This window comes from Dipteris shenzhenensis, chromosome 6 (genome assembly GCF_047967505.1).
Source record: "Dipteris shenzhenensis isolate YYH24624 ecotype China chromosome 6, Dip_SZ_1.0, whole genome shotgun sequence".
Lineage (NCBI taxonomy): Eukaryota > Viridiplantae > Streptophyta > Polypodiopsida > Gleicheniales > Dipteridaceae > Dipteris > Dipteris shenzhenensis.
This window is the reverse complement of record NC_141601.1, coordinates 2,694,457-2,720,593: the sequence shown is the minus strand read 5'-3', so window position 1 is coordinate 2,720,593 and position 26,137 is coordinate 2,694,457. Positions and strand designations below refer to the sequence as shown.

The following is a 26,137-nucleotide window of genomic DNA, read 5'->3' as shown; positions in this document are numbered from 1 at the left end:
GAGGAATGCCTTAGTGTTAGAGCGTTTTGCATAAGATAATCTTATCTTTTGTGGGTGAACTTTGCTGTTATATGCATGCGATATTGTTCATACAATAGTTATTTTTAATGATCTTCCATCATCTAATTACGTGTCATGATTTCAAGCTATTGGACATGAAATATTACCACATGGCAATATTTTATCTGTATCAAGGATGGAAGAAATCTAAATGCTTGCTTAATTAGAGTAAAAGAGAATCCATGCATATGTGACTGATTACATCTTCATTAGAGGCCACCATAGTGACAACAACCACTATAGTCCCAAAAGTTTTCCTTTCTACTATTGTACTCCACCTCTCTTGCAACTTTGCCTCTTTACCCTTTGAGGCTTTCACAAGTATGCTTGTTCTTGATGTGATACTACACCCATGTTCCTTCGCTATGACCAACATTAGAGAGACACTAAATGGAAGCTTAGAGCTTGACCACCCTAGCTACAACATAATTTGTAGGCCATGGGTTCTGGCACTTGCTTGACCTATTCTCAACATGCTTAGTGCAAGGATTACACATACACCTGACTTAAAACATATTTGGATTGGGGACACAAAGGATGTCCCTTTCTATTCATAAAATGAATAATATACATGGGATTTAAAACATATTTGGATTGGGGACACAAAGGATGTCCCTTTCTACTCATAAAATGAATAATATACATGGGATTTAAAGGTTTAACACCCCAACGCTACTTGGAAGCCCTTTTCCACCACTCTTTCCTGTCCAAAAAGTAAATGCATCAAGCATTGCTCATCTTCGACATACCTTGAGCCTTCTCAAGTTTGCTATTACCAACACAAGAAGGAGAGAAAGATATTATTGCTCTTAACCATTTACCATCCAAATGCATAGTTGAGGGTGTAACGTTGATATGAAATTCTTCATAACAAGAAGACAAGAGATAGTTACAATTATCAACGCCTAGTGGAATTTTAGTTAGGTGTAAGCTTTTGTACATAGGAGGTGTCGTTTTGGACACGGGTTTCCACAAAGCTTTGCTACTGGCGTTTAAACGCGATCCGAGAAGGCTGCGCGTTCCATGGGGACTTCCATGTTGCTACTTTCCGTTGAAGCTAGAGCAGCAACTCCTTGCATCAGCGCCAATACTTTGTCGTCAACCTCCATAGGGGATGGCAGAGCTTCTTTCTCTCTGTCAATCTTAGCTCAACCTTGCAGTCCTTATAACTTCTCCTTCCAGTATCAACGACCGTTCGCCCAATGGTTCGCTTCATATTCGAGGAGACGATCTCATTTGTTGCCTTTAGAACATGACAATTCTTTCATAATTATTAAGGGTCCACCTCGACTGTGCTCATCAGTATTCGTTTCTACGAGCCACGATCTCGAGAGCAGATTCAGGAGCACGAGGATTTGTAATTTGCGCTCCAGGCGTTTGACGTCCTCCACACCTAAGTCAGCCAAGGAATTGCATACTTCTTGCGAAGACGAAGCCTTTTCTGGAGGTCTTCCAGGTTCACTACCCGGCGAGGTCCGATTTTGAACTTTTAAAAAGATGAGGCCTGGGTTTTTGAGGAGTCAGAATGGAGTGGATTATTCGCAATCACAAATTCTCATTTGTCTTCTCTTGCAGGGTAAGGCAAAGATTGAAGGAGAGTCTTCTATCGTCGAGGATCTTATACGGTTTTTGAACGAGTCTTGGACTCCCTTTCACGCCACGGGTGCTTGTTTGAACCTTCACCAAATTATGAATAACATGCACCACCCTCCTCACGTGTAAAGACCTATCTTGCGTGTCTCCACTTTTCTTGTGTCGACATTTTAAGCTACTACTATTATTTCAGGTTCCCTAAGTCATGCAAAAATGCAAACTCGTATTAATTAGTTTGAGGGGCTTGACTATGATCAGGATTCAGACTTTTGCTCCAACAGCCCCGCATGATATCATTTGGAGAGTCTTTAAGTAGCCCATCATGGCTGGCCACTATTGCAGTGGATGTGAAGTCGCATTTCTCAATGGGGAGATACAAGAGGAGGTATATGTCAAGTGGCCTCCGGGCTTTGAGGTTAGGGGAAGCATTTAGTGTGCAAGTTGAAGACGGCGTTGTATGGGCTGAAACAGACCTTGAGAGTTTGTATCATAGGATTGATAAGTTCTTTACCACTATTGACTCACTGAGAGTTCTGTGGATGCCAACCTCTTTACGGTGCAAGATCACCAATTATGGATGGTCATTGTGTTTACACTTTTATCATTCTTGAGCATCATCGCGGCGAGACAAGCATACACAGGTCATGCTTCAAGATGAGTTTGTGATGACAGATCTAGGAGAGCTTCATTACTTCATTGGAATGGAGTGAGGACGGTTGATGGGATCTTTCTCAGCTAGGACAAGTATTGCTTGGACCGTTCACATGAGAGACACTAGTCCAGCAATTCCTTCGATGGATTGAGGGAGCAAACCCTTCAAACATGATTCTTCTCATTTGGTTGATGGAATGTTGTATCATCAGTTTGGTGGAATGCCTTCTTTATCTCACCAACACATGCCCAAACATTTCTTTTACAATCGGGATGTTGAGCAGTTCTCCCCGTTACATCATCAATCACATCGGATAGCTGGGTTATGAGTTCTCTGCTATCTAAAGGGAACTCAGGTTTTTGGCATCTTCTAGCACAGGTCCGTGTGAACGAGCTCTAGAGGAGCCTAATGGATGTGATGGTTGTCATAGGAAGAGTAATGGATGTGATGGTTGTCATAGTGAGGCATCATCGGTTGGGGGCTAACGTTGTCATAGGAAAAGTAATGGATGTGATGGTTTAGGATCCGTAGACATTGTGAATGAGTCCAAACATTCCAACCGAGGCCCCCATACTGAGACGAAGCCTATCATTGGCCCCACTGTCACTCCTATATTTGTCACCCCTTGCTCCACCTCTACCTTTCCCATGATCGCCACTACCAACGCCACCCTACTACCTCCACCCCTTCCACCACCAAAGATGCCCCTATATGTGCCACCCCAGGCCCACCCATGCCCACATGTTTTGTCTAGATGTAGAGAAGTGTTATTATGTCAATGGTCGTAAGGAGATCATCAAGGATGACAAAAGAGCCACCACCATCAAAGCTCGCATGAAGCAGATTATGGCCATGATGTTTGACTCAAAAGTATTAATTCCATGCCAAGGGAGCTAAGCTTGAAGGATACACTGACTGAGATTGGGGTGGAGATGTTGATTCACGATTCTACTGTAGGATATGTTATATCCTTGGATCAGGAGTCATTTCTTGGTCAAGCAGATGGTAACTTTCTCATTGATAGAAGCAGAGTACTGTGTGAAACCTTCTTCTCTTACACAATCCTTCGTCAAAACAGCTTTAGGTAGTTTCTTTTCAAACTCTCTGTCTCTCACTCCCTCTCTCTGCAAAACATTAGGGCCCAAGACAACTTGTCGGGGTGGACCCCCCCAAGGATTTTATTCATTAAGAGAATCTGAGTACAAGAGTACAATGCAGCATACGGGTTGCCTGCTTGCTTGAATTCCTACGTGAATCCATTTTACAAAAGAGCTCACAAGCCCATTCTTTCTTGGTAACATGCCACTTGTCCAAATCCTAGACTAACTCTAATTACATACCTCAAAGAGCAAAATTTGGGGTTTTCATAGCATTGGGTCACGTGAACACGTCCTAGTTGCTTGCTAGGCTCCATATTGCTTGGGCCTTCAATCCCTCTTGGTACTTGCAACAATTAATTAAAGTGCACATAGCCATGGCACCCATTAATTAATCATTAGCGCTTTTGCATGCAAATAAATTCTAGACTCAAAAGAGAGTTTGATTGAGTATGCTTGTGCTTTCTAAGTTAGGAATGTAATTTTTCCTCTTTGTAGGAAGCGATACATAAGTGTAAAGGGTCCTTTTGGTTTTTTATGTTTTAAATAAGAGAGAGAGAGAGAGAGTTATTTCCAGTTTTTTGGAAGATTTTGTTTTTTGTTTCTTGACTTGTTTATTTTTGCTTAGTCACCTTCTTCCTTTCTTCTTTATTTCTTGTTTTCTTTCTCTTTTGTTTATTTGACGTATTTTAGTAAGCACTGGGTTTGCCCAAGAGACTCCGCGGGTCTTTAGAAACCCAATATAGCTGCTTATGCTTGGGCACTGATGACGACATAAGTGTTGCTTTGCTTGCTAAGTATGGCTTCCTTTTGCTTTTCATAAAATTTTTTGTTTACCTCTTTTTTCTTCTCTTTCATTTTCCCTTTTATTTTCTGTGTAGATTTTTGGTCTTTAGAACAAAAATTCTAAATTTGTATGATTGGACTTATTCTAGTCTTACAAAGGTATATAGTTTGAGAGGTCAAGAAAGGGGTGAAAAGGAAGAAACTAATCTAATGCAGGGGCAAGGGGATCATTGTGTAAGGGGTAGAGGGAGGGATCCAATAAGAGAGGGGTTTTAATGAACAGGGCGAGATATTATCACGGGAGGGACATGAATAAGAAGGAAAAAGGGGGGGGGGTGGTCAAGGCTATTATGAAGAGGAGGACAAGTAGGGGGACCATGGGACCTTTAAGCAAATGTTTAAGTCCCATTTAAGGTAAGGCTGCGAGCAAGTGGAGGTAGGGAATTCAAATCCTTATTCATCCTTAGAAGATCGTCCCCTTCTCCTAAGTGAGATAAGAAACTTAAGGGCACTCAACCTAGGCTCAAAAGATTAATTTGAATCCTCCCCTTCCCAATGAGTTGCTAGTCTACCGGTGCCTATGACCAAGATAAACAAACTCGTTATTGAACAGTGCATGTCCATGTCCCAAGCCCTCATGTCTATGTGTAGCCTTATACCATCGTTAAATATATCACCTTATTGTATGGATTTGGGTATTGGAGTCTAGGGACTTGTCATAGCTCCTTTGGCTAGATCGACGGCCACTCTACAAAAACTTTTGTCCCCTTCTTTGCTCCTTTTTGAAGCCCAAAAAGAAGAGGAGGAGAATGAAGCGAGTAAAGGAATGGTGATAGGATGGAGAAAGGAGGAAAGGAGGGGAGAGGGAGGCAAAAGGTAGGAGAGCAAAGCGGGTTAAGGAAGAAAGGGAGGGGAGGTGGAGGGACCGGTGGCTGTGGGGCCTGCGAATCAGCCTAAGGGGCAGTGGATTAGGAGGCGGCAGGTGGGGGCAAGGGCTACTCCTCCTAGGGGCCGAAGGAGGCTGCCAATGGGGGTAGGCAGGTCACTTGTTTAGATGTGCAGGAGAAAAGAGCAATGCAAGGGTGGGGAGGACACAGGGACCTCTATGAGAGGGTAGAAATGGTCAGTGCAGCTCTGCTAGGCAAACAAGATGCAACAGTCCCAAGATATGGCTTGGGGACTTGCGTGAGGGAGACGAAGGAGAATGAGGGGAGAGAGATGACTTGAAACTACGATTTCTTCAAACACTCTATAAGAATCCACCCTAAATAAGATCCACTCAAAGATTGATAGGCTTGTTAACACATCTGCTAGCAACAGACAAACTGCACATGCTCCACATTGTTATCCTCCCTCTTATTGAGTACTCACATGGACTTGCCTATAGTACCCCAAATGCCATTTCCCTCTTATTGAGTCGTCATATGGTGCTTCCACCTACTCTATTGCAAGCTTGTGCCTCTTGGACAAAAAACTTATCTTTACAGCCAAACATATTTTGTGTCTTTCAACTAGTACCCCTAATTCAGTCATCAAAGCACCCCATGGCTTAAGCTGCGCAAAGGAGGAGGAGGAGGGGTTTGGCAGTCTGAGAGAGAGTGGTGGGGAGGGGGGCCAAACACAGAGGTGGGAGAGTGAGCGGATGAGGAAAACAACGGGACGGCGGCAGCTAGCAGGTCGAGCACACACTAAAAGGTTTCATATTCCACAAAGGTTTCCACTTAGGCTCCGAGCACAAAGATCTCACCAGGAGATATGCAAGATATCTTAGTTAATAAGATGGATCATGAGTTAAAAAGATGGATCAGGAGGAAGTGAAGATAGATCTAACACACCATATGCTGATGAAGTCTGGCCTTGGATTGGGGGCAAATGAACCTTATGCCTATTCAATGCAGGTGCCACATGTGACATCATGGCAATATAAAGGCCTCCGTAGAGTCTTTTGGTTTGATTTAAACTCCTTAATGATTTAAACATATAGTCGGCCATACATCATTTTAAGACTGAGAGTGGATTGTCTCTATTCTTTTCCAATATGCCTTGGAGTGTCCAGGCGCCCATACGGGGAATCCATAGAGAACCACCCTTTGTACAAGCATAGCATATAGGAATTTTCTCATTTTCCCAGCTCCGTAAATGTGCTGTCCTGTACCTGTATAGTGCTTTCAGCGCTCCCGCTACCACCCTTTCCATGCACTCATTCCACTCGTAGTTAGCACTCATTCCACTCGTAGTTATCCACAAATTCAAGCCCTAGGTATTTATATGATGCAATTGCTTCTACAGGTTTTGTTAGAAAAGTAGAGGGAGCTTGCTTGCATGCAGCCAACACCCCTACGTGGCAAAAGATCCACCCTGAGATCACAAGAGATTTAATGTGGAGCACAACTCAAATAGATGTGCTTACGTAATGTAAAGAGAACAACTCTGATCTGAAAGAGACTCTGATTATAGCCAAAACATAATAGATATATAGGTATAAAAAACTTGCCAACATATGTACCGACACCTTGAGAAACAATCCCTGCTCCTCTCTGCCATGCGCTGTTGTGACAGGCTTCAGTAGCTGCTCAAGGCTGATGACTCAGAGATCACAAGAGACTTAATGTGGAGCACAACTCAAATAGATGTGCTTACGTAATGTAAAGAGGACAACTCTGATCTGAAAGAGACTCTGATGTATAGCCAAAACATAATGGATGTATAGGTATAAAAAACTTGCCAACATATGTACTGACACCTTGAGAAACAATCCCTGCTCCTCTCTGCCACGTGCCGTTGTGACAGGCTTCAGTAGCTGCTCAAGGCTGATGACTCCTGCAAAGATATGCTCTGTTGCTGTAACTGCAGACAAAGCTCCCTTTGCTGCATCTCTTATGCTCTCCTACAGTGGGTAGGTATGCACCTACAGTGAGTAGGTATGCACCTAGGTATGCTGCAGAAATCTGGACTTCTGCCCTGCAAGAACACTCCTGAATGTGGTACTGCTGATGTAGATCCCGAGGCTCACTGCTGCATTCCTGCCCTCTAGAATGCTCTCCACCAGGGTGCTGGTCTGCAGGCCGAAGTGTCCAGGGAATGTCAGCTCTTGCATCTATGAATGACTGAAATGCCTCCAAGCCCTTCTATAGGCCGACCTAGGGACACATTGGCTGACAAAGTCTGTCAGACGGCTGGTCTGTACCTTCTGCCGACCTGGAGCTGACTCTGCTGCTGACCTGCCACATGTCATGCTGACAGGCCTGCTGCCTGTTTACTGCCCCAACCTGCTGCTGTCATTCTGCTGCTTGTTGCAGCCTGGACCTGCACCTGCAGTATTCCACTGCCTGTCCTCAGCAGCCCATTAAAGCTGACTGTGTAGTGATTCCTTGCTGACGGAGCACCTATCCGTATCAGAGCCTGGATTGGCCTTATCCTTCTCTGCGGGTTTCTGCCAGCCTTTGATGTTGGCCAGGGTGGCTGTTTAGGCTGCCCCAAATTAACCAGAGAAGGACATTGATCTGCTGCCCACATGGCAGCAATGTTGCTGCCCATATGGCAGCTTGAACCCATCCTCCTACAGGGTCATCTACCCACATGCCTATGTAGGTGTCAACCCCCTGAGCTCTCCTCATCTTGGGCTCACAAGTGGGGCATTGACCAAAAATCTCCAACAGGTTTGCGTGTGGAGGATCTGCTTGTTTCTTGTCCCAATTATTACCACGACTTTTGTCTTAGCAATGTTTACTTGTCCCAATTACCATGACTTTTGTCTTAGCAATGTTTGCCGTGGAGGACATCTGCTTGTTTCTTGTCCCAATTACCTTGACTTTTGTCTTAGCAATGATTACTTGCATGACCGAGTGTTTGCACAATCTACCCAATGCATTTAGGTGCGCTTGCATGTCTGTTTTGACTTTTGCAAAGAAAACCACATCACCTGCGTAGATGAGCAAGAGTAAGGCATAACCCACTCCCTCCTACTGTGCGCTCTCATCCGTGCTTCTAATTCATCGATGAATAAACCGAAGAGAGTTGGTGAGAGGGCAGCCTTACTTTTCCCTTGTGTCACTGCTTTTCCTTGGAGCTTGACCATCTACAAGTAGCCTTGTCAATTCAGCCAGTACTTCCTCATACAATTTGAGAGTGGCCTCCTTGGGTGCTTGGGGGATTTGTAGCTTTCTAATATTTCCCACAGTTTTTTACGGGGTACAGTGTCAAAGGGCTTTCTTGAAGTCCACAAAACAGCAGTAGGTAGCTTTCCTTTTATTCTTGGCGAATGGCCGCCTCTGTTGCGGCTCTAATAGCGACTGGATGGTCTACCGTTGAGTGTTTTCCGTTGAGTGATTGGGCCGGAACCCTACTTGGGATGATGCCCTTAAATTTTTTTTCCAGGAAAAAGAACTCTATAAAAGCTTGAAGAAACACCCATTCAAATCAGCAAAACTGAAAGGTGCTGATCATGGACAAGAAAATCAGAAACTTTGCTGACAGATTAACCATCCTGTTTCCAGGTGCCATACATTCTAGCCAACAAACCGCTTACCATGATTGTTTTGTAATTTTTTGCTACCTTATTGTCTCCTCCTTTGTGGATCGACACTATCTTACCGAGTTGCCAGCTTGTGTGGCATCCATCTTCCAAAGTTTATCTATTATTGTGGTCAGCATCTCTTTTGCTTTGTCTCCTCCCCATATCAGTATCTCTGCTTCTAAGCCTTGTGAATCTGGAGCCTTCCCATTGGCTGACTTTCTCAGTCCTCTCTGCACGTCTTCTTTTGTGATGATGCCATCTGTAGCTTTGATGGAGATACTGAAGGTGTTCTTGTTAGAGTTGATGGCATCTTAGGTACAATAGAGAGTGACGGCTTCTTTGTGGGTGTGCCCGCCCCCCGTGAGGTTAGGATAAGAGCTGACCATAAGGCCTAGGAGCTTGGCTAGGTTGGGGCCCAGTTAGGGCACCCAACCTGGTCGGGTCAACCCAACAAGACACGACCCTGGTTGGGCCACCCAACCCACTGATCGGGTCAGCCAACGGGACTGGTCGGCCGGTTCTCCAGGGGTGAGGCTCTATTTAAGGCCTGCCCTTCCAAAGCACACTAAGGTGTGTACAGCCTGTTTGGAGCAGCCTGCCCTTCCAAAGCACAGTGTGTACAGCAGGAACTTATTCGTTGCAGTACGACACCAACGCTCTAGGTCAGACATCGGCGTCCTCATGGACAGCAAGAGATTGTACACGGCAGCCTGCCCAAGGCTAGTGCAGCAAAGGTGGTCGACCTTATCATGGCCAGCAGCCTACAACAAGGTGACTTGGAGGCACGAGAAAGCAGGCACTTGTTCTGGAGCAGCCAGCCCTAGATGACAGCAACTTACAGGGCCAGCAGTTTTCCATAGAGATCTGAGGTGAGAACAACAGGAGGTGGTTCGGAGGGTTTGACAGCATTCAGGTAGGCAGTTTTAGAAGAGGCAACACAGTCTCTTCCTTCTCTTTCCAGCACCCCAATCCAGCTTCCCCTCTTTTTCTCCTCTGCCCAGACACATATTGATCCACAATCAAAGGTGAGAGAAAGGTAACAACCGTCTCATGTCTAAACTCGTCTCATGTAGCCAAAGCAGGTCCGAGTCCATTGTCAACTTCTTGAAGGGTAATTCCTCCACCATGTGTGAGCATATTTCTCCCATTGTAGTAATGCAAATTGAATCTTGCAGCATCATCTCTAGGGCTTAATCTAAAGTAATCCTCAAGCTTGCTTAGCCATTCTTGCAACTCATTAGGCGAAGTAACTCTCCCCCTTGAACTTCTGCAAAATAATCTTGTCCTTATAGTCTTTGCCCATACTTGATCCTTGTCCCATCTCCTTCTGAATATCACCACAATGTATAGCCTTCAGAAACTGTGTGAAGGTCATAGCTTCTCTCACATCCACGTCTAACTGGTTGCAGGCCAACAGTTGTTGAGACAAGAATTCACCTCTCTTGAGGGATGCTTGATATATGGAAGAGCTAGGCACACCATCCGGACCTGTTTTATGAGCTGGACTATATTCTGAACCACCAAAATGAGTTGTGTTACATGAAGGTATAGGCATGGGAGATTGTGGTGTGCTGAAACCAGCCTTCAATAAAATCAAAGGGCAGTAAAACTAACAAGTAACCAGTCAATACTGTTACATTAACACGTCAGCAAAAGTATTACCAGCAGATTGGGAGCTTGAGTGCCCTTGCACCAAGACAAAGACACAGATTGGCCCCAAACCTTGGCGACCTTTTTGGTATTTCTTTAATTAAGTGAGAGGCCCTGAAATCCAAACTACATAAAGGATACACTCCTTCTTACAGCTGGGGCATTCCACATCCCATTGGGCATCCACATACCCTGCATAGCCTTTACTGTTCACTGCTCTCACCACTCCTAGCAGTGGGTCTCCATCCCTAGTCCAGGAAGTTTGCACACAGCCCGGAACTGTCATTAGTAACCACACTTGGTCATACAGTTTCCCATAGCTGTTACCAGTGCCCAATTAGCCATCTATCTGCTCAAAGCAGAAAGGCAAGCATACACAAGCTTTCACCTCTAACCAGGATTACCATGACCAATAATCTCTCACCCTATGGGTTGCACATATCCTGATACATCAACTTGATTCCCATAAGAGAACTGGCATCACAACACAGAAAACACCATGGCAGTCACACCTGTACCATCCCTCTCGGGGTTCCAGGGATACTTGCCATTCCAAGCATGGATTCCCGACCCGTGCCTACTCAGCAACAAGGCTGTATTCAAGATGTGCCATCTGCCTAGCAACCACCATTGCCTGCATGTGACCCATCTCCTAAAAACATATTCCCACACAGAACATGTTACCTACCAAAAGCTTTGACATCTTTAACCCATGCATCAGCCCTATTGGAGCTCAGCTTTCCAAGCATAACCAAAGAGCATCCATTTCAATTCCAAAAGGCTTACACTTAGCCATGGATCGTTTCCAACAGCCCAGACTTGGCCACACAATCCTCCTCAGCTGATCCAAGTGTCCAATTAGCCATTCACATGCTCAGAGCAAAGGGGAGAAAGCATAAACACAAGGTCCATAACCAAGGACACTTGATCAAAGAGATGGGCTTCCCTTTGGAAGTTCTCCTACACAACAAGAGCAACTAAAAAGCATAACCAGTGCCTTGCAAATCAACTGTGACTATTCGGGCATACTCGCACACACTCAACCATTCGAGGGCCTGTCTGTTGAGCTTATGGATCTGACAACCGTACACACCCACAGCTCCAAACTACCCTCGATACGTTGGTCCTCCATACAACCTCCCGTGCTTAGGCCGTACACAGATCGTACTAGCCTTCCGTATAGCCTCTCGTACATGGTCCGAACACATACCAAACAATGGTCTTCCATATAGCCACCCGTTGCTATCCCGTACTATGGTGAGCGTATAACCAACGGATGAGCCTTTGTACACTTGTGATAGGCGATTCGTACTCAGCGTGCAAGCCCCTGTACAACAGTCCACGGATTTCATACACGCAATCCCGTACAATGCTTGCAGCCCCGCTTCAGCTTGTCGTACTGAGTCCGTACCACCAGGGACTCCTCGTCAACGATCATAAACACCCCATAAAGCCATATGGTCATAGGCATCCATGGTTGCAGGCTCCCGGCATTCTCCTTGAGATCCTCGTCCCCGTACGTGATTATTCTCCGCCGTTTTCCTTTATGAGGCCTTCCAAAGCCTTCCTTTCCAAAACCAAGTGCATGGGCTTGCCACGTGGCAGCCCACGACTTATTTGCCCTTTTGGTCCTTAATTTTGACCCCAGGCCCTATGTGGTTAACTCCAAGGACCAACTTGAGGCTCATTTGCCCCTTGCCCCCTCTAGTGGGACCAAACCAATGACAAACTTGAGGATCCTAAGGGTTCTTTCCCCCCTCTTGGGCCCAAACCCCCAAATTCACCCCTAAGGCATAGTTTGCTAGGGGTTCTAAGTCATGAGGACGTGAAATTATGGGACTTTTGATTTGCAACTCCCGTAGTTTGCGTGTGACTGCCTTGAGTTTCTGGGCCGCGTCTGGCCATGTGTGCGGGACTCGGGGAATTAAAATTCCCTAGGGGGCCCTTGGGAATTGTGAATGTAGTTACTAGGCAATTAATTCCTAGGGCCAAGGGGCCAAAAGAGTGGTGGAATAAAAATTTGCTAATTTTAGCACATGATTCCAAAAAGAGCAGAGAGCCCTGTTTTTGGGGACAGGAGGCTAGAATCAGCCCCAAAACAAGCCAGCTAAATCGCTTTTTTCCAGGAGGATCTAGAGCCTGCCAGGGAAAATCGCCATCAGCTAGGGCCAGTTCCGGTGGATTCTAGGGCTGCCAGGAGAAATCGCACCTGATCCAGGAGCCTGCTGCAAATTGCGATTTCTGTCAGGGAGCCTGCTATTGATTGCGATTTGATTTCTAGACCTGTTCTAGGTGATTGCGACATGTCCAAGCTGTTGTTGGAGATTGCGATTTGTTTTCCAGGCTGTCCAGGCTTTGCAGGGAACTTGTGATTTGATTCTGGGGAGCTTCTGGGTGTTGCTACTGATTTTGGAAAGTTTCCAGGCTTCTAAGCTGGTTCTGGGGCTATGCCAGAGCAGAATCATCTTTTCTTTGTAGGATCTAGGGTTTTCCAGCCCCGGTGACCTAGCTTCTGAGGATTATAGGTAGAAGGAGGCTTGCTTTTTGCCTGCTTTTGCCGTTTCTAGATTTGTTGCTGGCTAGTTATTGCGCTTGGGTTTCATCCCGGTTGATTTATGCTCTTGGGTAGTGGCCAGAGAGGCTATAGTTGAGGCAACCTGTTTGGAAGTGCTTTGTTGATTGATTGCACCAGAGTTTGGCTGTTGAGGGCTTGACTACAGTTGTTCTGCCGTGTCTAGCTGGTTGGGCACTTGGTTGTGCAATTGCAGGTGTGGCACATACAACGGATGCTTTTGGGGTCTCTACTGCATGCTTTGGTTGGTTGAGGACACAGGCTTGTCTAGTAATTGGATGCCATTTCACCATTTGGAGTTGAGCAGGGAATTATAGGGTGGGTTGGACGGGGAGTCTATGGGCGTTGGTTTGGTGTTGAGCAGGGAATTATAGGGTGGGTTGGATGGGGAGTCTGTGGGCGTTGGTTTGCCTGTGGTGCAGCTTCCCAGAGACCTTTGTAATCAGCCGCTTGGCTTCAAATGAATGTTAAATAAATGCTGCAAGGGGCGCCAATGTTTGGGGCCAATCGGTGTCCTTGTATCTGAGCAGGAGCACTCTAGCTCCCTTGTGATTTAATCTGTGGTGCATAATTATTTGTCAATTTACTGTGTATGCAGTAATTAAGTGGGTCCTACCACCCTTTACGTTGTTTAGGTTGGTTTCAGTGGTTCCATTGCTGGGATCCACCTAACTTCTTCAAGAGGGGAGCTTGTGGTTGGCTTGGTGCAAGTCTAGCAAACTAGGCGAACAAGACAGCATACTATTCAGTAAATGTCTCACAGGGAGAGATCTCCGAGTCTTATTGGAGAGGAAGAGGAAGAGTGGATGTCTAAGACTCATGATGATGATCAGGGGTCAAGAGACGAGTCCCAGCATGTTGTTGAGCATCAGGATGATTGGACTGATGAGGAGGATGTGGATTTATTCAGGGCACGGATGCAGAGTTTCATGAGTGCTTTCACGCAGTTCACACAGGATCCTCGCTTCCAGAAAATGCTGAATTCTGATGTGGAGCCGAAGAAAAGGAAGCCCTATGATGGGGATAGGGATGTTGAAGCTAACAAGAGACTGCATGTCAAGTTTCAGGATCAGCCCTCTCAAAACCTCTATGGTCTGCAGCAGCCTAATGTTATTCCGAGGCCAACTCAAGGTAATAATTTTCAGTCCATGGTTTCCGGACAGCAAGGAGTTATGGCACACACGGTGCAACCGGGTTATTTAGGCGGTGTTTTAGTGTTCCAGGCCATGGTGGTCAGCCCACAAGTCCAATTTTCGGGTATGCCTGCTAGTCAAACAGTTGGGTTTCAGCCTAGTGTATAGCCCATGGGACAGAATATGATGTATGCAAATGTTGGAGCAGCCCTAGGGATGCAAACAAGTATGCCTAATGCAACAGTAGGACCTTGGTTTGGGAAATATGCAAAATATGGGTGTTGGTTTGAATAATACAGCTTTTCCCAATGCTGGTGGTGTGGGAGATAGAGAGAGTGCTGCTGTCCCTTTTGCCCAGGCATCTGTATACGATAATTTGGCACCTCAAGGGAAGATGAAGGACTTTAAAGAGGCTGGTGCAGCAGTAGACGTGGTTTGGAAAATATGCAAAATATGGGTGCTGGTCTGAATAATACAGCTTTTCCCAATGCTAGCGGTATGGGAGATAGAGTGAGTGCTGCTGTCCCTTTTGCACAGGCACCTGTATACGATAATTTGGCACCTCAAGGGAAGATGAAGGACTTTAAAGAGGCTGGTGCAGGCCTTGACCTTTTTGCAGTAATTTGATGAAGCCTACACAGGAGGGAAGTTCATAGAGTCATCCAAAATACGCCGGGCTGCAAGTTTTCTAAAAGGGAATGCACTTCAGTGGTGGACCACTATGCTCATGCAAAACACCACACCAAACACGTGGGTAGGTTTCAAACAGGCGTTTTTAGCTGCATGTCTTACCACGACTTTTGAGGTGGATATCATGACTGCTTGGCATGAGCTGAATTTCAAGAGGAGTATAACAGCAAGTTTTGGGCGGCTTTGTTGTCTGTTAGCTCCTACCGAATTGTTCCTTTCGGCGAGAAGGTTGAGAAATATTGCTGCGGGCTCCCTAAGGAGTTGAGAGACTACTGCATGAAGACTAAAGTCTCCAATATGTCTCAGCTTATTGAGAATGCTAGCACGGCATATGCTTGGATGCAGGGGAAGACTTTTGGGTTCAAAGGTGGACAGAAGCAAGAATCTTAGAAGGATGGCACGAACAAGAGATCTGGGTTCTGATTTTCAAAAATAGAGAAGATGGCTAATCATCAGAAGGCTGCGTTTGTTGCAAGGAGGCGACAAAACAATAAAAAGGCTACTACGTATTTGAGTCCAAAAGAGCTGAAAATTCTTTATGAAGAAAAGATATGTTTTAATGTAAAGAACCAGGTCATGTGTCTCGGGATTGCCCAAAGTGGAACGAGGAGAAGGATGGTGCAGGCAAAGGTGATAAGAAGGGGAAGAAACAGAAGACCATGGCTGGTTTGATGCCTAATGTGATCAGTGAACAGCCCCAGGTTGAGGAAACTGAGTTATGGAGAGCTTGGGGTAAGGTTCGGGATCAAACAGCCCTTATTTTCTTTGTAACAAGTGCAAAGGCCAACTTTATTTCTCCAGAGATGGTAGCGAGATTGGGCATTCGAGCCGAGGAGATGGGACCGAGCTGTGAAGCCGGTATGGCTAGCCCACTCTTGTCACACCTATCATAGGGAAGTTGTGCTTGCATGTTCAGTCGTTTGTGGACAGCGAAGAATTTTATATTGTGCCCCTTGCAGGTTGTGACGTTTTGTTGGGTATGCCATGGATGCATCGTTGGGATGCGGTGATAGAAGCCAAGAAGAGAGAAATTACAGTTTCACGTAAGGGGAAGACTCATGTAATTTATGCAAAATTAAAAGGGGAGTCTGTCCCAGTTGTAATGGCTTCTACCATTAATTCTGCAATGAAAAGCCATATTTTTGTGTACATGGTTTTTGCTAGAGGGATACCCCTTGTAAATGAAGAGCATACTGTTTCCCGTTTGGAAAAGCAAAGGACTGATTTTCTAACTGGATTTTCAGATTGCTTTTCTAATGAGTTGCCTAGTGAGCTTCCGTTAGAAAGGCTAGAGGACCATGGGATTGACTCATACTTGGCAGTAGTCCATCCAATAAACCACCTTATAGAGTTAGTGCGGTGCAGCAGGAGGAGATCATGAGTCAGGTAACATTGAGAAGGTTTTGGAGAAGTTTCATCGCCGGAAAGTCCTCCAAAACTGAGAAAAACCAGTCAACCAATGCGTGGGACCACTTGAAGTTCAACAGGAAGCTGTAGCTTTGCAAGAGGAGAGGCCCAGGAGGCGGTAGAAGCAAAAAGGTCCAGAAAAAGCCACTTTTGCAAATTCGACCAGCAAAAGAAGTGCTCAGCTCTACCCGTTCTACCAAACGCACGAAGGGAAAAGCATATCACTACAAAGGGGAGGCAGAGGGGAAGCCATCGGGCCAAACAGAAGTCGAGGAATCCAAACGGGTGAGGAGTTATGAAGAAAAACGGAATTCAGCTGAAGGAGGCTGAAAAACCAGTCCAAAATCTCAACAAAGGGAGAAGATGAGAGAGAAAACCACACATGTGAAGTTTAGAAGGCCCAGGAAGGTCCAGGAATGGCAAAGGAGCATGTAGAAGGCACTAGAGCCACCTGGAACTCTGGGGGGGTCATTGAAGGTACATGGCCCTCTAGGGGACCCATTAAAAATGCCACATCATCATTTCCCAACAACCACTCTTTTAATTCCTTGGAATGCCTTTGGGCCTAGGGATTAATTACGCTTATGTGCTAGGCACCATGCCGCGTTTAATTACACATTAATTAAGCCCATGCTTGGACTTTTAAAACCAAAGTTGTCACGGTCTTGTAGTACATTAAAGTACTTAGAATTTCACGCCTACCCCTCTCTTGAAACAACAAACCACAGTTTGCTACCCCAAAACACAGGAGTGAGCATGAAATATAGCATAAAAGAGTATACAAGAAAGCCGCAGCTATAGTATACAGAGACAGTGAAAATATGGCTAGGAGAGGCATGCATCCATCCATATACACTGCTCAAAATCTATGTGATCCTCGGCGATCAATAGTCAAGATGCATCAATATCATGAAGTCTTACAGCAGAAATACTGTCAGCTCAGTATCTCGGATGAAACATACAGTGTCATCAAGCGACCTCATGAAATCACGGTGAGCCCTTCTGTACTGAGGGAGTGGAGGTGCTACCCCCCTCTCAAACACCAGGTAATGCTCCAGATGCTTGCTCTGCTGAACTACCTGTAGGAGCCCGGACCGCAGTCGGCTCTAACTGGAAAGCATCAAGGTAAAGCTGCAATATCCCAGGTGAATTTGCCAGTTCACCTTCCTCCATCCATTTCGCATCAAGTGATGGGTAATTTTAAAATTTTACAAAGTAGCGACGGATAACTTTACCCTTGAGCTTTCTATCTCTGTGTGCCAGAATCTGCTCTGGGACCAGAAGTTCATCCTGTTCTTCCACTTCAGGCTGCACCTCATCAGGTAAATCCTCGGGAATATCTCCATGATATTGCTTTAATAAGCTCACATGAAAGGCATTATGTATCTTCCAATGCGGAGGCAACTTCAGCCTGTAAGCTACCTCGTTTATCTTTTCAAAAACCTGGAAAGGACCATAGTAACGCATGTTCAGCTTTGTGTACAACCTTTCCTTGCCTTTCTTATTTTTCAGCCTTGCCTTCTGAAAACGTAGGAAAACCCAATCACCTTCTGTGAATACCAATTCCCTACGGTGCTTATCTGCTGCTCTTTTCTGCTTGTCTTGACTTCTTTGCAAGGCATATTTGATCTTCTTGTAAGCCTCTTCAAGGCTTTCCACAAAACGATCAGCTTCAAAGATTTTCTCTTTTGTATGCAAAATGGGAGGTATCTTCCTGGCACCTTCCACTATTTCAAAAGGTGCTTTACGTGTGGATGTGTGTACCGTATTATTGTAAGCATATTCCAGCAAAGGCAAATAATGCTCCCATTTGCTTTTGTGGTCTGAGACATAGCATTTAAACATATCCAAGATGGTAGAGTTTTCCTGCTCCGATTGTCCGTCAGACTGAGGGTGAAAAGATAACGAAAAATTCAGCGTAGTGCCCATATTTTCAAACAGCCCTCTCCAAAAGAGGCTGGTCATCCTCGGATCTCTATCACTGATTATGGATTCAGGCATCCCATGATACTTGAAGACATGCTGCAGAAACAATTTGGCCATTTGATCTACTGTAATTTTCTTTCTTATTGGCACAAAGTGGGCTTGTTTGCTAAACCTGCAAATTATTGTCCACAATCCATCATGTCCAGTAGGAGTACGTGGAAGATCAAACACAAAATCCATAGCTATGCTTTGCCATGGCCTATCCGGAATTGGCAAAGGATGTAACAACCCAGGTGCCTTTTGCCTGTCAAACTTTACTTTCTGACAAACCATGCATGTTCTCACATATTCTTCCACATCTTTCCTTAAAGATGGCCAATAAAAGTATTGCTCCACTGCTGTAATTGTCGCTGTAATTCCCTATGTCTTGCATATGGAGGAGCATGACTTTCCATTATGACTTTCTGTCGCATCTGATCAGTGACACAGAGTCGTCCATGCATTAAAATGAAACCCTCTTTCAACATATAGTGATCATGCCTTTGACCATCAGAAAGCTGATCATAAATAGTTGAAAAATCAGCATCATTAACATATTGATCTTTCATCACATCTAACACATTGTTGTAAGCAATGCTCACTGCTGAAACACTGGGTTTCTTGGAGACTGCTTCAGGCTATGGTTTCTTGGAAAGTGCATCAGCCACGACATTTTTGTTACCCGGCAGGCACATGTACAATTTGAAAATGAAACATTGAGAGGAAGTTAGCCCATCTCATGTGCTTTTCAGATAATTTTCTCTGCTTGAGAAAATATCTAAGTGACTGATGATCTGTCTGCACATAAAAATCAGCTCCAAGAAGGTAATGTTTCCATGTGGTTAAAGCATCTATCATTGCTAACATTTCCTTCTCGTATGTCTGCAAGTACAATTCAGCATCTTTGAGAACTCTACTCTCATATGCAACCACTCTGCCATCCTGCATCAAAGTGCCTCCTATGCTGTTCCCACATGCATCACAAGTTACAGCAAAGGGTTTTGCAAGATCTGGCAAGATAATAACGGGTTCAGAACACAACTTTTGCTTCAGCTCTTCAAAAGCTGCATTTTCCTTTGGTCCCCACCAAAACGGTACAGCTTTCTTTTGTAAAGCATGCAAGGGAGAAGCAATTTCTGCAAAGTACTTTATAAACCTCCGATAGTATGAACACAACCCAAGAAAGCTTCTGACTTCATGCAGATTTTTCAAAATTAGCCAACTCTTTATGGCCTCAACTTTTGCAGGATCCATCTTGACTCCATCCTTGACACTATATGACCGAGAAAATGAATCTCATGCATAAAGAACTCACTTTTCTTGGTGTTTATTAATAGCTTGTGTCTTTTCAACTCTTGAAACACAATAGTGAGGTGTTTCCTGTGCTCCTGCTCATTTTTAGAGAACACAATGATGTCATCGAAGAAAGTGCCCACAAACTTTCTGTGTGCTCTAAAAATTCTGTCCATCATTCTATTGAAAGTGGCAGGTGCATTAGTCAAACCAAATGAAGTGCGGAAGGCAGTCTTGTAGACATCTTCAGGCCGTATCCTTAGCTGATGGTATCCACTTTTAAGGTCAATATGACTGAACATTGAGGAACCTTCCAACCGATCCAATATATCATCAATGCGTGGAATTGGAAAACGGTTCTTAATTGTGACTTTATTCAAAGCCCTACAATCAATACATGTTCTCCAACTGCCATCCTTCTTTTGCACAAGCAACACAGGGGAACAGTAAGGAGAATTACTTGGCTGTATTAATTCCTTTTCCAAGAGTTCCTTCACTTGTGACATTATCTCTTCTTGTTGTGCCTTACTGACACGATAGGGAGGTATATTAGGCGGTGAGCTTCCTGGAATTATATCAATTTGAAGATCCTCGGGCCTCTTGGGAGGTAATCCTTGAGGAAGTGCATCTGAGAAACAATCCTGAAAATCTGAAATAAAAGCAGCCCTTTCTCTATCTAAAGCAGAAAGAGTAGAGCCTTCCTGAACTGGTTGGCTGTCCTCTTTGACAAAAATCAAGTACGCTGAAATATGACGCTTTATTACATTGGAAATACAAGAAGCTGAAACTACAGGGATGGACTCCCTTTTCAACTTTACATCAAGTACATGATTTTTGCCTCTATGAGTTAAAGAAATCTTCTTGTTTCTCATCTGCACATCAGCTCCCACCCTGTACATCCAAGGCATCCCAAGCAAAGCATCACACTCTGGCAAAGGCATAATGTAGAAGTCCTCTGCATCCTGATATCCCTGGATATGCATCCTCAACTTGCCAATGATAGGAGTGACAGGTGTGTTGAGTTCAGGGGTGGCCATATCACACATGCCGGATGGCCCCATTTCCTCAGGCTTGATGCCAAGCCTTCCTACCATATCAGGAGTTATGAAATTCGCCTTTGCCCCAGAATCAAAGAAAAACAAATAATTCTGATTTCTGATTTTTCCCCATGCTCTGTACATCTCAGTCTTTTTCGTTTCTTCTTCATCATGTGCATGTGGCAAACTCCCAATCACATCTGGAAGAAGTCCTGCGGAAGGTTTAGGCCTTTTGCCCTTCCGATCAGCCTGTTTATCACCATTCTTATCATCATCTGACCTGTCTCTTTTCTTGAATGGGCAATCATAAGAGCGGTGTCCCTCTCCTTTGCATATAAAACATTTGTTTTGCTCCATGAGTGACTTTTTCTCTTATCAGATAACTTAGTACGGGGCTGTTTATTAGGCTCTCCACGCCTTTGACCAGCTTTGAATTGGGCTTTTCCTCCCTTTTGAAACGGTCGTTTGCCATAATTTTTATTTTCAGATTTGATGTCCTTATCTTGGTGTTTGGCAGCCCGTTTGTTGTCTTCTTTCTTGCTGTCCATAAAGCCCAAATTCTTCTCCTGCATCCATGCATATGCTGTCCTTGCATTCTCAATTAATTGAGTCATAGAACCCACCTTGGTTTTGATGCAATAATCACGTAGCTCACTAGGCAATCCACAACAGTACCTCTCTATTTGCTCTTTCAAAGAAACATGCCTGTAAGAGCTCAATGGCAGCAAAACATCCCAAAACCTCTGGGTGTAATCATCAAGATTCTTGCAAAGTTTGTATGATAAGTCATGCCAGTGTGAAAGTACTTCAACTTCAAAAGTTGGAGTAAGCCAAGTAGAAGAGAACACTTGCTTAAATTCCAGCCAAGTAGCAAGTGCATCTCCATGAAGCATAAGGTTGGTGTATCACTTGAGTGCATTGCCTTTTAAAAATGTGGCGACCTTCCTCATCTTGGATGCTTCTGTAAACAAACCCCCAAGAAATGCAGCATCAAACTGTTGAAGGAATGTGAGGGCTTTGTACCCGTCCTGTACTCCATTATATGTATCAAACTTGACATGAGAACCACCATCCTTAAATTCTTTATATACATTTGATATTGGCTGTCCCAAAAATGGCTGTATATTTGCAGCATTCCCTTCACTAGGGAGAGCCATGCTTGGCTGAACATTAGGCATGGGAGCATATGCTGTGGCTTGCATGCCTGGCTGCAATCCCACATTGTCATACATGGCTTGCTTTCTATGCCCAATTGGCGGTGAAATCAACATAGCATCAAAGATAGAATCTGTACCAAAATATTCAGGTTGCTGCCTCAAATATGGCTGAGGTGGTTGAGCCACATTTATGGACTGCACATTATTATTTTGAGGAGTAGAAGTACCCAAACCAAGGCCTTGTGCTGGCTGCTCATACTGTTGCACTGGCTGTACTTTTTGTACCTCTTTCTCAAGTGCTCTTTTGGGTGATCCCTCTCTCTTGGAAGTCACTTTCTCAGTCATTTTTGATGGCTGTCCCTCATGGGAAACTGATGCATGAGTGTGCGGTCCGCCATGAGAAGCTAATGCATGTGTGTACTCACTCTTTCCGTGCTTGTGCTTTGTTGATTTCTTCTTCTTCTTGGCATTTGTTTGCACAATCTGAGCCAAATTTTGAGCCAGCTGAGTCAAAGCAGTCACTGCACTTGCAAGCTGTGCATTCAACATAGAAGCATCATCTGACTCACTACTAGTATCACTGTTGAGCTCAGTTGTAGCTTCATGTGTGGCCTACTCAAAAGGCATTTGTTGTGCTCCCTGCAGCTGTACACTAGCTGGATCATTAAGGCTTTCTTGCCTTCTCCTTTGAGGAGTTGTGGAGCTCTCTTGCTCATGGGTACTCACCATGTTTATGGTTGTAATATTCAGCTGTCAAAAAGTGCAGCAAAGATATCCTTCCACCAAACTACCGAGGCCCACCTCTTGAGAAAGAGTGTGTGGTATCCCGGCAATGGAACCAATGAAACCGGCCTCTAATCACTCAGAGGGCAGTGGAACTAAACCTTTAATCACTTCAGCCCTTATTTACAGCTCACAAAGCATATATCACAACCATTAACCATTGCATGATCACCATTTGGCATTTACCCATTTGTTCACAAACAAAACCACTGAAAAAGGGATGGAGGCTAGAATGCCCCTGCTCAACAAACATAGACAAGTGCACCCGATTGGCCCCAAACACCGTGGCGCCCCTTTCGGTATTTCTTTATATTTCACAGTGAAATGATTACAAGTTGCATCTGGGAGACCTTCCCTGCAACTGAGCACGCGGCCTCAATTCACTAAGCCTTCGCAAGGCTTTCAAGCATAGAACACCATCACATAAGTGCACTTAACCCATAGGCTCAACCCAAAGGCATTCTCTTTTCCGAGTGCAATTCCATTGGCTGTCCAGATGCAATCACACTGCACCCCAGCTACACTCTCTTTGAGTGGTTTCCAGATGGCATTCACAAAGCTTTTCAAAGCTCCAAAATAAAATCAGCAAAGTACCCAACCAAAGAATGACTCATGTAGCACTGCCTGGGCACCTGTGAGTCAAGAAAGAGGCGGCACACGAGGCCAACCAATAGCTTATGGCAAAAAGAAATTGCAGCAGGAAAATCACAACTCACCAAGCCCTGAAAACTCGAACCAAGTCCTCAATCGCCAAGAGGACACAGTAGCCAATGCCCAATTGCATTCTCAGCCAAAGAGGAGTGCAAAGGCATGAAGAAAGAGCATTTACAAGAGCCGACCAGCAAGAATTCCACTGAAAAATGCGAAAAGAAGCACTTCTGTCGCGAAGAAATGGGAGTTCTTGGGCTCAAAAGAAGCGTGCTTCAGAGAGGAATGCATTGAAAAGGTTTTGGAGAAGTTTCATAGCCGGAAAGTCCTCCAAAACTGAGAAAAACCAGTCAACCAACGCGTGGGACCACTCGAAATTCAACAGAAAGCTGTAGCTTTGCAAGAGGAGAGGCCCAGGAGGCGGTAGAAGCAAAAAGGTCCAGAAAAAGCCACTTTTGCAAATTCGACCAGCAAAAGAAGTGCTCAGCTCTACCCGTTCTACCAAACGCACGAAGGGAAAAGCATATCACTATAAAGGGGAGGCAGAGGGGAAGCCATCGGGCCAAACGGAAGTCGAGGAATCCAAACGGGTGAGGAGTTATGAAGAAAAACGGAATTCAGCTGAAGGGGGCTGAAAAACCAGTCCAAAATCTCAACAAAGGGAGAAGATGAGACAGAAAACCACACATGTGAAGTTTAGAAGGCCCAGGAAGGTTGGCAAAGGAGCATGTAGAAGGCACTAGAGCCACCTGGAACTCTAGGGGGGGCCATTGAAGGTACATGGCCCTCTAGGGGACCCATTAAAAATGCCACATCATCATTTTCCAACAACCACTCTTTTAATTCCTTGGAATGCCTTTGGGCCTAGGGATTAATTACGCTTATGTGCTAGGCACCATGCCGCGTTTAATTACACATTATTAAGCCCATGCTTGGACTTTTAAAACCAAAGTTGTCACGGTCTTGTAGTACATTAAAGTACTTAGAATTTCAGGCCCCCGTGACAGTACTAGTCACTTGGTTATGATGCATCTTATGTGCAATGTATTTTGTATCTGTTACCATGGCTCTACAGATACATATTCATTGTTGGTTGACCTGTTGGCGGCATTGGTAGGCTGTCCTTTCAGGTTTGGTTGGTCTGTTGGGTCACTCCCATTTTAGACTTGGTTGGTCTGTTGGGTCGCTCCCATTTCAGACTTGGTTGATCTGTTGGCGGCATTGTTGGCTGTCTTTTAGATTTAGTTATTTGGTTATTTTTCTATTTCAGCTATTGTTATTTCACTTACTTTTGATTTTTCCATTGCTATTATTTCTTTTTGTTTGGTTTGCAAGCAATCGAAGACGTTTGCCTTCTTTCAAGGAGGGGGTCTATCACGAGGACATGAAATTATGGGACTTTTGATTTTCGACTCCTGTAATTTGCGTGTGACTGCCTTGAGCCTCTGGCACGCGAGGGTCCGGCCATGTGTGCGGGACTTGGGGAAATAAAATTCCCTAGTGGGCTCTTGGGAATTGTGAATGTGCACTCAATTACTAGGCAATGAATTCCTAGGGCCAAAGTGTGCAACAGGGGGCCAAAAGAGTGGTGCAATAAAAAAATGCTAATTTTAGCACAGGATTCCAAAAAGAGCAGAGGCCCTGTTTTTGGCGACAAGAGGCTAGAATTAGCCCTAGAAGGAGCGAGATCTTCAGTTGTGACCTGTTGGAGCTGCCAGAGCCAAATCGCTTTTTGCCAAGAGAATCCAGAGCCTGCCAGGGAAAATTGCCATCAACCAGGGCTAGTTCCAGTGGATTCTAAGGCCCAGGAGAAATCACACCTGATCCAGGAGCCTGCTGCAAATTGCGATTTCTGCCAGGGAGCGTGCTACAGATTGCGATTTGATTTCTAGACCTTCCAGGCTGTTCCAAGTGATTGCGACCTGTCTAGGTTGTTGTTAGAGATTGCGATTTGTTTTCCAGGCTGTTCAGGCTCTGCAGGGAACTTGCGATATGATTCTGGGGAGTTTCTGGGTGTTGCTGCTGATTTTGGGAACTTTCTAGGCGTGGATGTCCTCATCTAAGCTGCTTTTGGGGCTGTGTCAAAGCAAAATCATCTTTTCTCTGCAAGATCTAGGGTTTTCCTGCCTTGGTGACCTAGATTCTGAGGATTCTAGGTAGAAGGAGGCTTGCTTTTTGCTTGCTTTTGCCGTTCCCGGATTGGTTGCTGGCTAGTTATTGCGTTTGGGTTTCTTTTCTCGCGAAGAAAGGTTGATTTATGCTGTTGGGCAGTGGCCAGAGAGGCTATAGATTGAGGCAACCTATCTGGACGTGCTTTGTTGATTGATTGCACCAAAGTTTGGCCGTTGAGGGGTTATTCAGCCGTGTCTGGTTGGTTGGGCACTTGGTTGTGCAATTGTAGGCGTAGCACAGACAATGGATGCTTTTTGGGTCTCTATTGCATGCTTTGGTTGGCCGAGGACACAGGGTTGTCTAGTAATTGGATGCCATTTCACCATGTGGAGTTGAGCAAGGAATTACAGGGTGGGTTGGACGGGGAGTCTCAGCTTCCCAGAGACCTTTGTAATCAGCCGCTTGGCTTCAAATGAATGTTAAATAAATACCGCAAGGGGCGCCAACATTTGGGGCCAATCGGTGTCCTTGTATCTGAGTAGGAGCGCTCTAGCGCCCTTCTGATTTAATGTGTGGTGCATAATTATTTGTCAATTTACTGTTTATGCTGTAATTAAGTGGATCCTACCACCCTCTATGTTGTTAAGGCTGGTTTTCATTCTACCACATCAAGCAACTCTCGCTCCTTGTTTTTCTAGGGTTCTGCGCACATGCAAGCTAACATGCATGCGTCAAAAATCACGCCCTCGTGACATACCCCTCTCTTGAAACATGGGAAGCGTCCTCGATTGCATCTAAAATACATGTGAATATACCATCATTAAAGCATGTATTACAAACTGCCATAGCATATAGATTGTTCAGAGCCTAGGGTAGCAATCCATATACAGTGCAAAAGCCTCATAGTGACTAGTACATTGATCATAGAAGTCCCATGGTAGATATACTGCTAGCAAGTAGTACCTTGGGTGAAACATACAATGTCA

At 44.9% G+C, this 26,137-nt stretch overlaps 1 protein-coding gene across 3 annotated transcripts in view; it reads left to right on the top strand.

The window, feature by feature from the left end:
• The first annotated feature begins 1,050 nt into the window (after positions 1–1,050).
• LOC147900638 (putative aspartyl aminopeptidase) overlaps positions 1,051–26,137 on the top strand; it is a 65,984-nt gene continuing 40,897 nt past the window's right edge. For all 3 annotated transcript variants that reach the window (XM_087375657.1, XM_087375656.1, XM_087375658.1), the window contains exons 1-2: positions 1,051–1,533; positions 1,636–1,723. In XM_087375657.1, coding sequence (XP_087231783.1) covers positions 1,084–1,533; positions 1,636–1,723 — 538 coding nt within the window. In that variant the 5' untranslated portion in view covers positions 1,051–1,083. The remainder of the gene's footprint in view (positions 1,534–1,635; positions 1,724–26,137) is intronic.